This window comes from Sorex araneus, chromosome 11 (assembly GCF_027595985.1).
Source record: "Sorex araneus isolate mSorAra2 chromosome 11, mSorAra2.pri, whole genome shotgun sequence".
NCBI classification, from domain to species: Eukaryota; Metazoa; Chordata; class Mammalia; order Eulipotyphla; family Soricidae; genus Sorex; species Sorex araneus.
Window position 1 is genome coordinate 30,383,158 of NC_073312.1, and position 16,181 is coordinate 30,399,338.

General features: G+C 38.9%; 1 protein-coding gene across 1 annotated transcript in view; it reads right to left on the reverse strand.

The window, feature by feature from the left end:
• The window catches only part of CC2D2B (coiled-coil and C2 domain containing 2B), an 86,381-nt gene that overhangs the window by 9,947 nt on the left and 60,253 nt on the right, over positions 1–16,181 (reverse strand). Inside the window, 7 exon segments of the mRNA XM_055119375.1 lie at positions 826–948; positions 1,305–1,439; positions 5,025–5,138; positions 7,396–7,485; positions 11,266–11,463; positions 11,848–12,027; positions 14,600–14,698. Of these exon segments, the coding sequence (XP_054975350.1) occupies positions 826–948; positions 1,305–1,439; positions 5,025–5,138; positions 7,396–7,485; positions 11,266–11,463; positions 11,848–12,027; positions 14,600–14,698 (939 nt within the window).

Below are 16,181 nucleotides of genomic sequence, written 5' to 3' on the forward strand. Positions count from 1 at the left end.
CTCTTCGAGATTATGTATATAAAATACTATTTTATCCCTTTACATTGTATTTTCCTGATTATAAGTGAGGTTGAAATTTAAATTTGTTTCTATGAGCTATCTTATGTCTATTTTTCTGTTTTTTCCCCCTCTTTCCAGCATCCCTTCTCAATTGTACACAAACTCCAGAAACAGTTGTTGAAATGGTACATACTTTTGCAAATTATTTTCCAATTCTAATTCTTTAACATTCCCATGATGTTAAGTAAAAGGGCAAATTGAAAGAACTTACTAAGCAGATAATGGACCAAACATGATGACCTCTCAGTGTCTGTGTTGCAAGCTATAACGCCCAAAAGTAGAGAGAGAGTATGGGGAATATTGTCTGCCATAGAGGCAGGGGGAGGGTGGGAAAGGGGGGGCTATACCTGGGATATTGGTGGTGGGGAATGTGCACTGGTGGAGGGATGGGTGTTTGATCATTGTGAGATTGTAACCCAAACATGAAAGCTTGTAACTCTCTCATGGTGATTAAATAAAATTTAAAAATTTTAAAAAAGAACTTGCTTCAAAATTTCGATGTATTTTATGATGAAATTGTTTTAAATATCTTAAAATCTAGATTCACATTTGAGATGATACATTTTCTATTTCTCTTTTCTATAAGGAGAGATAAGAGTTCAGAATAGCCCAAACTTTGGCTGAATGGAAAGGAAACTGGATTTATTAACACTGTTGAACAGTTCAACAAATAATCTGGTATAAAAATAAAAAAAGTTGTCTCAACCCATGAAGATTAGGATTAATGGTAACTCCTACACAGTTGTAGCTGGGAAAATGATTTACCTGTATACTTTGGGCTTTTATTCCTTGAATATTTTTTGGGAACAATTGTTTCCAGAATCTTTCCTTTGAATAGTCAAAATGTACAGCCATTGGTGTGTTATTCTGTTGGACATTAAACCAGACCTATTAAAACATGAATACAAAATCAGTGTAGGCCTATACAGAGATCATAGCTGGTTAGAATGGAGTCAATTTTATAGTATCCAATTTAGAGGCTGAAGATGAAGGAGGTTCTAAGGTAAACATACTTAGAATGTTTATGGTAAAAGAGACTCCAGAGGTAGTGAACATTAAATGACTCATTGACTCAAAACCCTGGAGGCCCTAATTAATCATTGGGGGAGCTGTAGAGATAAAAGATTGCCCCCACCCCACCCCATCCCAATCTGATCCCCATGGTAATGTACATTAGTGCAGAAGAACATTGGATTGACTTTTGAGTAAATAACTCAAAGTAAGATTTATCCCCATATACTTACATTCCCATCATCAAACAAACAGTCTACACGTTGTAAAGGGCAAAATGGGTCACACTGCTTATGGCATTGCCCAGTTAAAGGATTCCAAAGCAAGAATTCATCTGTTTCTTGAGTTAATACATATGCTACATGTCCCTGTATGAGAAACAGAATTAGTCATTTTTTGATAGGAGGTTGATTGAAGTAATTTTGGTGTGTAAAAACTATAAAGCAAGCATGTGATAGCTTTGATTCAGGGTCTTAGGGTGTTTAAAATTTATTTGGGCTTGCTTTTCAAGACCATGTTATCCCTTGAATACGTATTTCACTTGCTAGTCTCTGTGTCTGGGGCTTTTTCCACTCTGGAGAAGTCTGTTTTCTTTCCTTCTTTCCTTCTTTCCTTCTTTCCTTCTTTCCTTCCTTCCTTCTTTCTTTCTTTCTTTCTTTCTTTCTTTCTTTCTTTCTTTCTTTCTTTCTTTCTTTCTTTCTTTCTTTCTTTCTTTCTTTCTTTCTTTCTTTCTTTCTTTCTTTCTTTCTCCTTCCTTCCTTCCTTCCTCCCTTCCTTCCTCCCTTCCTTCCTTCCTTCCTTCCTTCCTTCCTTCCTTCCTTCCTTCCTTTCTTTCTTTCTTTCTTTCTTTCTTTCTTTCTTTCTTTCTTTCTTTCTTTCTTTCTTTCTTTCTTTCTTTCTTTCTTCCTTCCTTCCTTCCTTCCTTCCTTCCTTCCTTCCTTCCTTCCTTCCTTTCTTTCTTCTTTTTTGGGTCACACCCAATGTTGTTCAGTGGTTACTCCTGACTCTGCACTCAGGAATTACTCCTGGCGGTGCTCGGGGGACCATATGGGATGCTGGTAATCGAAGTGTTCTTTTTTGAACATGCACTTCCTCTCATTCTTTGCCCTCACATCTATCTAAGTTTCGTTCAATAAAACTTGATTCACTAAAACCAAACAAAAGTAAATAAATAAAATTTATTTGAAAATGAAAAATGCCACTGCTCCAGAGACCCTCAGGCTCCGGCTAGTATATGGATTCACATGAGAGAAACTGAATCAGTTCTGCCATTCAATCTTGTAGGGTGACCTTGACTTATATCAAAATAATTATTTAATAATGTCAGTACATGACAATTTACAACAATATCCGGACAGCTAGTATTAAGTGATACTTAATATCACTATCACTTATTATTTACAGTTATTATTTATTTACAGTTATTGTTTGGTCTAGTTCACACAGAAGTGCTTTATGGACAGCCCTAATTTTGAGCATAATATACCTTGAAACTGAGGGTGAACAGCAGATAATGTTAGGGAAGAGAAACCTATTCTGAAAAAACCAAGAGGCAATATAAAGTCATCAAAATAATTTTGAGAAAAATACCTGGAATTCCTGGAATTAAGAGGCTAGAGGAAAAGTATAGAGGAAATCATCTGAGATATACCTTTATATAGATATACTCTGGATATACCTTTTTGAGATGTAAATTATTTTTAGCAAAGAATTAGAAATTCAGGCCATAATGATAATATGATTAATATTTATTGATAATATTTAGATGTTCCAGGTACTGTGCATTCACATTAATTTTCTAACTTTAATTCACTCCAGATTGTGGGAGGTAGTGATAATTCAGTTTGTCTTTGTCCTTAACCTCTGAATAATCAGAGGTTAAGGAACTTGTGTAGGATAATAATGAAAAAGCTGAGGTTCAGAGGAGCAAACTAGGCTGACATCAAACAGCGCTAAATGGCATTACAGAGTTTTAAATTTAATTTCCTCTCTGACTACCCCCTCCCCACCCACATTCTTTTTTTTTTTTTGCCAATGGACTTGATTATTTTCAAGACACTTTGAAAACTTTATGATCCACATGAAAAGATATGAAGAAAGGACACAGAGTTCTGAGTAAAAGCCAGAGCCAAGTAGAGTTCAGCGTTATTGAATGACGTTGTCTATGAAAAATGACGATGCTGTTGATCAGTAAGTACAAAACTTTAGGGATTTTTGTTTGCTTGATGGGCAATGGTCTGGTCTGGAAAATCCAAGGCAGCTTCACTCATGTTTCTGTCTAGCCAGATGGAAAGGATAAGCCTGAACTGGACTCAGCTGTTACTGTCAAGGTGGAATACTTACTCCAGTCCCTTCTAACCCAGCAGACTCAAGACAGATTCGTAAACAAGGCTCTAGACTATAAGAAGCATGTCCCAATAGTCAATGCAAAAACAGTGACCTTTCACAACACAGTCTTGGAAATCACACCGCTTCCTTTTCAACCATACTAATAGTATGAACTGCCACAAGTATGAATTTTCAAGGGAAAATTCTGAGGCTTCAGGCTTCACACTCAAGGGTCAAAACAAGATTTAAAAAAAAAGCAAAACCAAAACTCAAAACCCAAGAGCCAGTTGACTCCTTCAAATATAAGAAATAAAATAATGATTGTTAAAAAACAAGGACTGGAGTGATAGCACAGTGGGTAGGCGTTTGCCTTGCACACAGCCCACCCGGGTTTAAGTCCTCTGTCCCTCTCAGATAGCCCGGCAAGCTACCTAGAGTATCCCGCCCGCAGGGAAAAGCCTGGAAAGCTACCCGTAGCATATTGGATATGCCAAAAACAGTAACAACAAGTCTCATAATGGAGATGTTACTGGTGTTCTCTCAGGCAAATTGACGAGCAACGGGATGACAGTGACAGTGATTAAAAAACAAAACTCCTCTCATGGGTCAAAGCCAAATGTAAGCAAGTATAAAGTAATCAAATCATGGCTACTTTTGCCTAAATTCACTTGCTGCACCTGTATGGAGGACGTTGGTGTTCATTTCCCCCATACTCAAGTTGAAAGTTGGCCACATCAAATGTAAACTTGGAAGTTCTCTCCGTAGTAGATACAGAGAGGACTGCGGTTCAGCTTTCTAGAACCTTCTAATTCCTATGGGCCACAGATTACATCCCATATTGAGTCAGAGATTCCTGGAAGTGGAGGTAGGGATGAGATAGTTGCCCCTTAAAACAGTGTGCAGTATAACCTGCTCTTTCTAATTCCACTGTGCTCTTCTTTTAAGCAGAGGGAAGGGATTACCTCAATCACTTAATTTAGGTGCAAACAGCACGGGGCAGCTCCATTTGTGAATGTTTGCTGAAATATTGTTGAATTTTTACTGCCATCTAGTGGCATTAAAAAACTGTAACAGAGGCTCATATGGGAGAAATTAAGGTTTTTTTAATCTAGTGACACAGAAACAATCTAATCTCTTTCTCTTCTTCTTTCCATTTCCTTCTCCCTTCTCCTCCCCTTTCATTCTACCCCCCTCCAATCCTCCAATCTCTTCCCATTTTTCTTCTCTCTCCCCCTCTGCCTTCCTCCTCCCCCCTTCCCGGTCCCCTGTCTCTGTGTCTCGTCTCTCCCCCTTGCTTTTGGGCCACACCCAGCTATTGAGTGCTATTCTAGGCTCCATGTGGGGGTTTCTCCAGGCACTGCTCAGAGGGACCACGTAGTTCAGGGCTCAAACAGTGATATCTAGCATGAAACGCACGAGCTAAGCCCAAGGCCCTGGAAAAATTATTTCCAATGATCTTTAAACATAATACAAGAAGCTTATAAAGATGATGTTGATCATGATTAACAGCCACCATAACTACTCCTATAGCTATTATGGCACCATCATCACTATTTTTGAACAAAGGTATAAAGTATCATGCATGTGTAGAATTGCATAATTTCAGTGTTAACTCCAGTACTTACTTCCAATACTGAAGTTCCCAGAAGAACCAAAGCTTTTTTCCCAAAATACAGAAAAAAATTACAGAGAAGTATGGCATGTTCTTCCTTATTTCCAATAGTCAAACTGATGCAGCGCTAGGGCAAGAACAACAACAACAAAGTGAGGGAGAGAGAAAGTCAAGGAATGCAACTTTCCAACACACTTTGCTATGATTACAGCAAAGCTGAACTCTCTGCCTTCTTTGACCTGATAGAGCACTAGAGAATTAACTGGAAGGTAGGGATCACCACCTTAATTAGAGGGCAATTAGTGTGGATAACTTAGTAAGTAATTTATCATCCAAAATGGGATATTTTGTTTAGGGGAAAATATTAAATTTCCCCAGGCAAGTAGAGACACACGGATTTGTAGCTCAAGAAAGAGTGTCTGCTAGGGAATTGTACACTTTTTCAGTGCAAGATATCCTTTGGATAGAACATATTATTGTTATTACATACTAGGTATTTCTGTTTTAATCATATTATTTTTATTATAGTAATTGTTGTTATATTATTTCCCTGTCCTGTATAGTTTTAAAAAGAAAGAAGAAAATCTGAGAATTTCATCAAAAACAGTGACTGAACATCCCAGATAGAGAAGGGAACACCAAGTAAAATGTGATTGGAGATCCTGCATGGGGAGGGAGATGCGTGCTGAAAGTAGACTAGAGACTGAACACGATGGTCACTCAATGCCCCTGTTGCAAACCACAACACCCAAAAGGAGAGAGAGAACACATTGGAATGCCCTGCCACAGAGGCGGGGTGGGGTGGGGGGGGAGGGATGGGGAGGTGGGAGGGATACTGGGTTCATTGGTGGTGGAGAATGGACACTGGTGGAGGGATGGGCTCTCGAACGTTGCATGAGGGAAAAACGAGCATGAAAAGGTGTAAATCTGTAACTGTACCCTCACTTTGACTCACTAAAAAATAAAAAAAAAATCTTTGAAAATATGGACATCTTAAAAAAAATAAAACTTGTCTTAATTATACTAAAAAAAACAGTGATTGAAACTTCAACAGAAACAACTGAACAGCTGAACTTGTTACTATCAAATATAAACTATTACAGCAATTGTCTTAAGAAAAAGTATAGCAGTGATTTAAGACTGATGATGTAATCATGTTTCAGCTCGTTTGTATATTTTCTTATTACCTAGATTGTTTATTTTTTAAATCAGAAGATCTCATATGAAACTCTAGTTTTCTGGTGTCTCTTGGAAGTGGTGTGGGAACTAAAGGAACAATGAATGTTGAAGGCAACAATTTGCAGTTGTTGAGTAGCACCATTTAGATGGGACATGCGCTTTCCAGTTCATTATGGTTGCAGAGAAAAAGGGGTGGCGGTCATGGAGATTGGGGAGCAGGGGTTTCAGTAATGCTTGGCAGTGACTATTTCCCAATCACTATGGAAGCATATTTTAGCATTCAATGGCTGATATGTGCACCCTAGTGAACATGATGGTGAGAAACAGAGGTGAGGGAGAGGCTGGCAAGGTGAGGGCTCATCTGAAAGAGAGATCAGAGAGTTAAGGACAGAATGTCAGGACAAAGGAGTTCCCCTGGCAGGATTTCCTAAGAGGATGAGGGAACAGATGAGAACAAATAATATCCCATGTTCCAACATGCCTTGCCTATCTTATCCTTTCCAAATCTCTGCACGACACAGATGGGGAATTCAAGACCCAAAGAAATGAAATAATTTATTTCAAGTTACACAACTAGCGAAGTGATTGAAGTAGGATTTGAAGCAAGATTTGATTTACTCCAAAGACTGTAGAGTAGGCAGGAGATAGAAACTCTTATCTTGTGAAAACACAATTAGTGATACACTTACAAGATCAGAGAGCTCATGTTAATGGGAAGGCATTAGCAGAGAGAAATCATAAGCCTGTTATGGGTAATGTTTGTATTGGGGATGGGCAACTCCAGAGTACTAGTACTGTTGGAACGGTTATATTTGTTTACCTTTTCATTTTTGAGGGTTGGGGGGTGCACACCAGGCAGTGCTCAGGGCTTACACCTTACTCTGCACTCAGGGGTCACTCCTGGTGCAGCTCAAGGGACGATATGTAGTGCCAGGGGGTTGAATCCGCATCAGCATGTACACGGCAAGCACCCTATCCCCTGCACTATCACTTCAGCCATCAAAGTCCCAAGATTTTTGGCCTTTGAGATTATGTCCATAAATTACTGTGATGCTTGAAATGATGAATTAAACAATTTTTAAAAAGCCTTTTCAATTTCGCAAAGTAAAGTACTATGTAAGTTCATCCTACTTTTCAAGTCTCTTTTCAAAGGAAAAACAATGAAGAAATACTATACATTCTAATGATAAAATGTAATTTGTTACCTCAGATGTCAGCCATATATCAAAACCATTATTTTCATCCAGTGTGTCAGGTGTGAGAGGAATCAAAGATACAAATCGAGCAAGGGGGTCCTAGAACAATAGTAACTAACATGTATTGAGTATATACTTGATGCCCATCACCAAGCATTAATGCTTTAGAATCATTATTATTACATTTCAAGGATTTGGAGAGCCTATGAAGCTCACAATTACTTTTTGCTTACAAAAGAAAAAAACAACTGGGTACACAGCGCATACTATGGGGTTTCAGGCCAGCGAGCTAGGTAAGGTGCTTCCAGAGGATTCCCTGAGTAGAGTCAGGAATGAGCCCTGAGCACTGCTGAGTGTGGCTCCAACTGTACTAACTTGAAAAAAAAAGGATTAAAAAACCCAAACTTATTTTGTTTGTTATTGGGCCACAGTCAGAAGTGCTCAGAGCTTACTCCTGGCTGTGTGCTCAGGGATCACTCCTGGATGTGTGCTCAGGGATCACTCCTGGCTGGGCTCAGTCCTATGGGGTGTCGGAGATTAAACCCAGGTCAGCCACGTTCAGGACAAGTACCCTAAATGTTTTACTATCTCTCCACCCCTGACTTGCTTTTTATATTAAAAATCTATCAGAGTTACTGTTACCATTTCATTTTAATTTTTATTGATGTGAGGGATTACATAGTGATTCTTGGGTCTAGCAGTGCTCAGAGGTCACCAGGGCCACAACTGGTCATCATGCTGGGTTGAGGGGAGTAGAATTGTTTTTGTCAATACAAGATTATTGAGCTGGTAGACAGAAAGATCCTGGTACCATCTGCTTTTTCAAGCAATAGAAATTATATCATAGATTATTCCCCTTATGGGGTTGGAAACAAGGAATCAGATCAAAGTAGAAAAAGAGAAAGGGATATGAATAGATAAATAACATAAGACAAAAGGTGCACAAACATTTTCACTAATTTAAGGTAGCTGAAATTATTTTGCAAAATTATTTTGATACATTACTATCAGATATAAGTCATATTTTCTTTTTGGAGCAGTGGGGAAGGGTTTGGACCACATGATGCTGCTGAGGGATCACTCTTGGCAAGTTTGGGGGGCCATATAGGGTGCTGGGGTTGAACCCAAGTCACTATGTGCAAGGAAAAGTCCTATTGCTCTGGTTCCACAAGCCATATTTTCTGATTTTATTCATGCGATTAAACATAATTCATAATTCTTCATAAGTCAATAAACTAGAATTTAGTCTTTAAAAAGACGAAAATCGAGGCCAGAGAGAAAGTACGGCGGGTATAGGGTGCTTGCCTTGCACACAATCACTTGTATCACTTGTAGTCCCGTTGATCTTCGATTTGCTTGAGTGGGCGCCAGTAACATCTTCATTTGTCCCTGTTGAGAGCTAGTGTAGCCCAATGATACCTGCTCGCTCCAGGAACAGAAAGAGCCTCAAATCATTCATTCAAAGATTTGACAAAGAAATCTGACCGTCTAGTTGGGGGGGCAGTCACAAGGTCTTCTGACATCCCGTGGAATCCAGTCTGTAACAGCTCTAGTCCAACGGTCGTCTCTGAATCGCATTACATGACCGGCCCATCTGATTTTTGATGCCTTGGCAAAGGAGACAGCGTCCCTGATTTTTGACCGTCGATGGAGGTCAGAACTCCGGATTCCTTCTCTCACTTGAGTGAGACATGATATTCCCAGCATAGCTCTTTCGATTCCTCTTTGGGATACCCTAATAGCATTCTCATCCTGCTTGCGTAGGGCCCAGGTCTCTGAGGCATATGTTAGTGCAGGAAGAATGGTGGAGTTGAAAAGATGTGCCCGAAGCCGACCATCTATCGTCACTCCCATTCCTTCCCATTCCAGTTGTCGCATGATGTTCTCAAGGTATGTGTCCACCTGTCCACATACCAAATTCCGCAGGATGGATATGTCGTTCCCAACGTTCTCTCTTCTGAAATCCGACATGCCATTTCGCTGTTAAAGACTGGAATAGCACCTGGTCCGGACAAGGTCAGACCTGAGCACCTGAAGAATCTGCCGCCAGTATCATCAATACACTGGCCCAACTCTTCACACGTTACCTGTCTGAATGCAAGGTTCCGTCCCAGTGGAAAACCAGTAGGACCATTCTGTTGTACAAGAAGGGAGACATTCACGACATCGGCAACTATCGCCCAATCTGCCTGTTTGTCATCTACAAGTTGTTCACTCGTGTCATCCTGAATAGAATAGGCAGAACACTAGACGAAGGACAACCATGAGAGCAAGCCGGGTTCCGAAAAGGATGCAACACGATAGACCATATCCACACAGTGACCAAACTCATTGAAGTGTCTCGAGAGTTCAAGATGCTGCTCTGTCTAACGTTCATCGACTTAAAGAAGGCCTTCGATTCTGTTGAGACTGAGGCGGTCATCGAAGCCCTGGCCAAACAGGGCGTTCAAACTCAGTATATCAAAATCCTCTGTGAGCTGTATTGTGGATTCACCACCAGGATCTCACCATTCTACAAGGAAGTGATCACTGATGTAAAGAGAGGGGTGCGGCAAGGTGATACCATCTCATCGAAACTCTTCAGTGCCACTCTTGCACACAATATGGGTTCAATACCCAGAATCCTGTATGGTCCCCCTGAGACCTGCCAGGAGTAATTTCCGAGCATTGCTGGATGTGATCTCCAAACCAAATACTAATAAAAGTTAAAAGGCGAAATTGTCTTTGAAATAAATCTTAGTGCAGTATCTCCTTGGACGTTGGTTGGGTATCAGGAAACAGATAGGAAGAAGCAGCTTATGATGGAAAAGAAGATTATAAAGCAAAAGAAAATCTTATGATTTATGGACTTATGATTACTTTTTTCTTTTTGGGTCACACCCTGTGATGCTCAGGAGTGATGCTTAGGGGTTACTCCTGACTCTGCACTCAGGAATTACTCTTGGCGGTGCTTGGGGGACCATATGGGATGCTGGGGATTGAACCTGGGTTGGCCATGTGCAAGGCTATCTGCTGTACTAGGATTTATGATTTTATCTCAAGTTCAGCTAAGGGAATTTTATGGTGGAAAGAAAAATACAAATATTCTGAAGAGAGAAGGTGGAGAGGTAGTATAGCAGGCAGGGCACTTGCCTTGCATGTGGCTGATCTGGGCTCAATCTCTGGCACGTCATGAGTCACTTGAGCACTGTCAGGGTGCTCAACAAACAAACAAACAAACAAAAACAAAAATACATTCTGAGAAGAGTCAACTGACTCCAACGGAATGAATTAAGTGTTGATGAACAAAATAAAAAGTGGAGATAGCAAACACATATCAGATGAAGTTGTGATGGCTGTGAAAGGTAAGTGGCTGAGATGCAAAGCAGATTGTAGAGGGTTTTTTGAGGATAGAAGAACTTGAAGGATGGTTTTAAATGGATTGGGGAAAGAGACTGTAGGGGAGGGACTAAATTTTAAAAGGAAAAAGATCTTTGCTACTTCTAAGTAATTAAAGTACATCCACCCTCCTACATTGGTTAAAATAAATTTAAAATATTTTGTGTCAGTGATACCGCAGGCTACAAATAATTAGAAATTTGACCTGGAGATTTACCAGCAGTATAACAACAGGACACAGATACTCATTGCAGCATTGTTTATCATCCAAAAATCAATGCGTATGGGTGTTGACTCCAACATGGCTTGGTAAGATGAATCACTTATTCAATTAATAAAAGCGAGGTAAAATGTCACACAAAAGAGAAGTAAATAAATTAAAATAAAAACTTGAAGTGACAAAAGTTCTAAAACTTAGCATTATAATAGCTACACAGGTGTGCATATGCTATTGTACATACCTCATGTAAATCTCAATCAAAATCAATAAAGGTAACTTACAAATGGTGAATTAGAATCACGAAGAAATATATCCAGAAATTGCTGAGGTGGATTTAATGCCTTGATATATCTTGTTACTAATATCTGTATCCCTTCCTCATTAAAAACAGTAGTTATGATTCTTCGGTTAGGAAATAGTGCTTTGCAGCTTTTTTTAAAGGTCCATGCTCTCTGCAAAACATCTATTTGATCTGAAAACTAGAATCAAGTTTAAATAATTCAACATTATAGCATATTATGTCTACAGGACTATATCAAGAACCCAATATTCATTTTTGTCAGCTTTTAAATTATGTTTGTTTTTGCCAGCTTTGAAATCATTAATAGTTTTTATCTTAATTTTATTTATTAATTTTTATCTTTTCTGGGTGGGCCCATCTGGTGGTGCTCAGGGGCTATACCCTGCATGTTGCTTGGAGACTGTTCCTGAAAGTTCATGCAGGGGACCATGTGGCGTAGGGATCAAAACTCAAAATCTACACACTAGCCCTTTAAGCTATCTCTCCGGCCTTTTTACTAGTTTCTCAAATAGTTTACGCTTGCTTGATAGTGTACATAAAAAGAATTCAACATAAAACCTACCTTGTCTAGTTCTGGATTACAAGTGACATAGGATATTTGAGGTTCAATAGTAGCAAAAATATTTAAAAATGTAGATTCTTTTAAATTCTGCCCATTAAAATCTTTAGGAGACACAGAAGTCTTACTCCAAGCGTACCCAAATAAAACTGGAGGGATATTTACTTTAAATGTTCCATTAATCTGAAAGAAGACATCAATACAAAATTCCATATGAGTGTCTATACTAGAGCCACACTTAAGTCTTTCCTGCAGAAGGAAAAGGATTACATGGTATGGGCTGATGCTAACAACTGGTACTTACACAGATACAATTGGGTTCTTCGCAGTGACCACTGGGACCTTGTTTTAAAATGTACTATGTGGAGGCAGGAGTAAGAAAACGATGAAACAAGAAATCAAGTTACCACACTAACAATAAAAGCTCTTGGAAAATCTTATTAAAATTCAGGCAAGATAAGGCCATTTTAGTTTTTACACTGGGTCTAGAATGGGAAGAAACAGCAGGAAGGACAAATATTGGGTTCATATGAGAAATGATCTTTGTGATGTGTGTGCACATGTATATATGCACACATATCTGTACACAAGGGGAGGAGATTTTACAATAATCATAACTAATACAACCTAATAGTTAATGAGCATTTACTATGTGCAAAACCCTGTTCAAATGCTCAATATAGATCTTATCATTTAACCACAATAATCATCATTTATTTATTTGTTTAGATCTCTACTTCATAGACAAGAAAACTGAGGCTTTGTGAGTTTATTTGTGTAAGATTACAAAACTAATGAGTAGTGAAGCCAGGATTACAACCCAGGCTTGGATACCTTTGATAATCACAATTTTTCTTATTTATAAATCACATTTATCTATGAAGATGGTAAAATTAAGAATCTTGTTATTATAACTATATAATAAAAAACTGGCATCATAACTTTGACATATAAAATATCTTTAACATCTATCTTTTTTTAATTTATGCTCTAGTGCACTATTCCACTTTGGGGGAGGGCATGTCCAGCAGTGCTCTTGGTTTACTCCTGGTGGTCTAGAGAAAGTTTTTGGGGTACTGGGGATTGAACTTGGGTTGGCCATGTACAAGGCAAGCACCCTGCCCACTGTATCATTACCCCAGCTCCTGGCTCCTAATCCACATTTTATTTATTTATTTATTTATTTATTTGCTTTTTGGGTCACACCAGCGATGCTCAGGGGTTACTCCTGGCTTTGCACTCAGGAATTACTCCTGGTGGTGCTTGGGGGACCATATGGGATGCCGGGGATCGAACCCGGGTCGGCCGCGTGCAAGGCAAACGCCCTACCCGCTGTGCTATCACTCCGGCCCCCCCTAATCCACATTTTAAATTAGTTATCTATCCCAGAGTCCAACTTAAAACAATACTAAATGATAGAGACATAATTCTAATTCAAATACTTTCATATGTTTTGCAATCACATCTTTAAGAAACTAAAATCCCTAATGTGTGTTTTCATGGTACCTATTTTATTTCTCTACCAAAGCATTATTGCATTATCATGTTGTACTGAAATGTCTGTTTTCTTCTGATAATTAACTTCTTAAAGTAGAAAATTTATGAATGAATCTTCTGGGTCTGGTACAGCCTCAGCCCTATAGTAGCTTACCTAAGGTCAGATTACTCAAGAAAGTGACAAAACCCTAAATAATCTGGATTGTGGGTTTTTTAAAAAAATGTTTTACTGTTATTTAGGCATATTCTTGCTGCAAAAGCCAAGAGCAAAGACTTTTTTTTTTTGGGAGGAGGCGGTGTATATCAGAGAGATGACAACCATCATCATTTATTTATTTAACCAGTAAACAATGTTGAGAAGCTGAAACTTCTTTAACTAATGGTTACAATGCAACATTGTTAACCTGGAAATTTGTCAATTTGTCCCATAAAACTATGTGCTTTGCAATGGAATACTATGCAGCTGTTAGGAGAGATGAAGTCATGAAATTTGCTTATAAATGGATAGACATGGAGAGTATCATGCTAAGTGAAATGAATCAGAAAGAGAAGGACAGACATAGAAGGACTACACTCATTTTTGGAGTATAAAATAACATGAGACTGACACCCAAGGACAGTATACACAGGGCCAGGAAGATTGCTCCATAGTTGTAAGCCTGCCTCATGAGCAGTGGGGCGAAGGCAGCTGGGATAGAGAAGGGATCACTAAGAAAATGATGGTTGGAGGGATTGTTTGGGATGGGAGATGTTTGCTGAAAGTAGATAAGGGACCAGAAATGATAACCTCTCAGTTTCTGTATTGTAAACCATAATGCCCAAAAGTAGAGAGAAAGTATGGGGGAAATTGTCTGCCACAGAGGCAGGGGCAGGGTGGGAAAAAGGAGGTAGACTGGGGAGACTGGTGGTGGGGAATGTGCATGGTGGAGGGATGGGTGTTTGATCATTGTATCATTGTAACTCAAACATGAAAACTTGTAACTGAATCTCACGGTGATTTAATAAAATAAAAAAAACCCTATGTGCTTTGTCAATGAACACTCTAAATACATGAAAATTGTCTTGAGAGTATTGCCTTTTGTAGACCGCTGAAATCTCCAACCACTTAGTGTCAAGCGTATTCTAACGCTCAAATACAAGATCATTTTAACTAGTCAACAAACCTGCAAATCATAGAACCTGATTCAACTGACAACTATGTTTCCATTACCCAGAGATCAAAATTTAAAATAATTAGCCAAAGATTGTTTTCTGTCACCTCAGATTGTTGCAGAAGAGCGGAGAAAGGGAAGACAATAGATCCGAGCCAATTCTTTCTTACATATGAGTGACGATTGCAGCTCTTGAGACAGCGATCCTATTAAAATATAGAAATTTTATGTATTTTCCTTGACTTACGATGCTACCAAGCTCAGATAAAGTCATCCTAAGTCAAAACTATGCGAACCTACGTGGGAGGCTACCTGGGGGAATCTCTGTCACTGCCCAGCCTCAAGAGTGTACTGTGAAAGGGGCTGAAGAGATAGCACAGCAGGTAGGGCATTTGCCTTGCATGCGGTCGACCGGGTTCGATTCCCAGCATCCCATATGGCCCCCTGAGCACCGCCAGGAGTGGTTCCTGAGTGCAGAGCCAGGAGTAACACCTGTGCATCGCCAGGTGTGACCCAAAAAGAAAAAAATAAAAGAGTGTACTGTGAAGGAGCATCCCTACTACAGGAATCATTCCTTCTATGCCATTAAAATGTATAGTACATAAAGTAATTGAATATTTATAAAGCATACCTATTATTAAAGGTAAACTGTACTAAATCAGTTTGACAATTTAATATTGTCAAATCTAAAACAAAAATTCATAAGCAAAGGGCAGCTAATAATCCAACTGCAGAGATAAGACAGAATCCTAAAAATAATCTAGCAATTTAAAAAAACCTGCAGGAAACAAAGAACTAATAACTTCTGGAATAATCTGAAAACAAATAAAAACCCAACTGGTCAATAATTACACAAAATATTAAATAACTATGTATTAAAGGCAGAATTTGTAAATCTGAATAAAAACATGATTGAACTATATGCTGTCTATAGTAAATTAATTTAAAACACAGATAGAGGTTAAAAAAGAAAAAAAAGGAGAAAATATGTCATATGCATAAGGCACTGGTTTAACTCTACAAGAAGAAAACATCCAACCTCATCAAAAAATGGGGCAAAGAAATGAACAGAAACTTTCTCAAGGAAGAAATATGAATGGCCAAAAGGCACATGAAAAAATGCTCTTTATCACTAATCATCAGGGAGATACAGATCAAAACAACTGAGATACCACCTCATACCACAGAGACTGGCACACATCCAAAAGAACAAAAAGCAAACGGTGTTGGTGTGGATGTGGGGAGAAAGGGACCCTCCGACACTGCTGGTGGGAATGCTGACTGGTTCAGCCCTTTTGGAAAACAGTATGGACGCTCCTCAAGAAATTAGAAATTGAGCTCCCATTTGACCCAGCAATACCACTGCTGGGAATATATCCCGGAGAGGCAAAACAGTATAGTAGAAATGACATCTGCACTTGTATGTTCATCGCAGCACTGTTTGCAGTAGCCAGAATCTGGAAAAAACATGAGTGCCTGAGAACAGATGACTGGTTAAAGAATCTTTGTACATCTACACAATGGAATACTATGCAGCTGTTAGAAAAGATGAAGTCATGAGCTTTGTGTATAAGTGGATTAACATGGAAAGTATCATGCTAAGTGAAATGAATCAGAAAGAGAGAGGCAGACATAGAAAGATTGCACTCATCTGTGAAATATATAAAATGACAGAATGGGAGACTAACA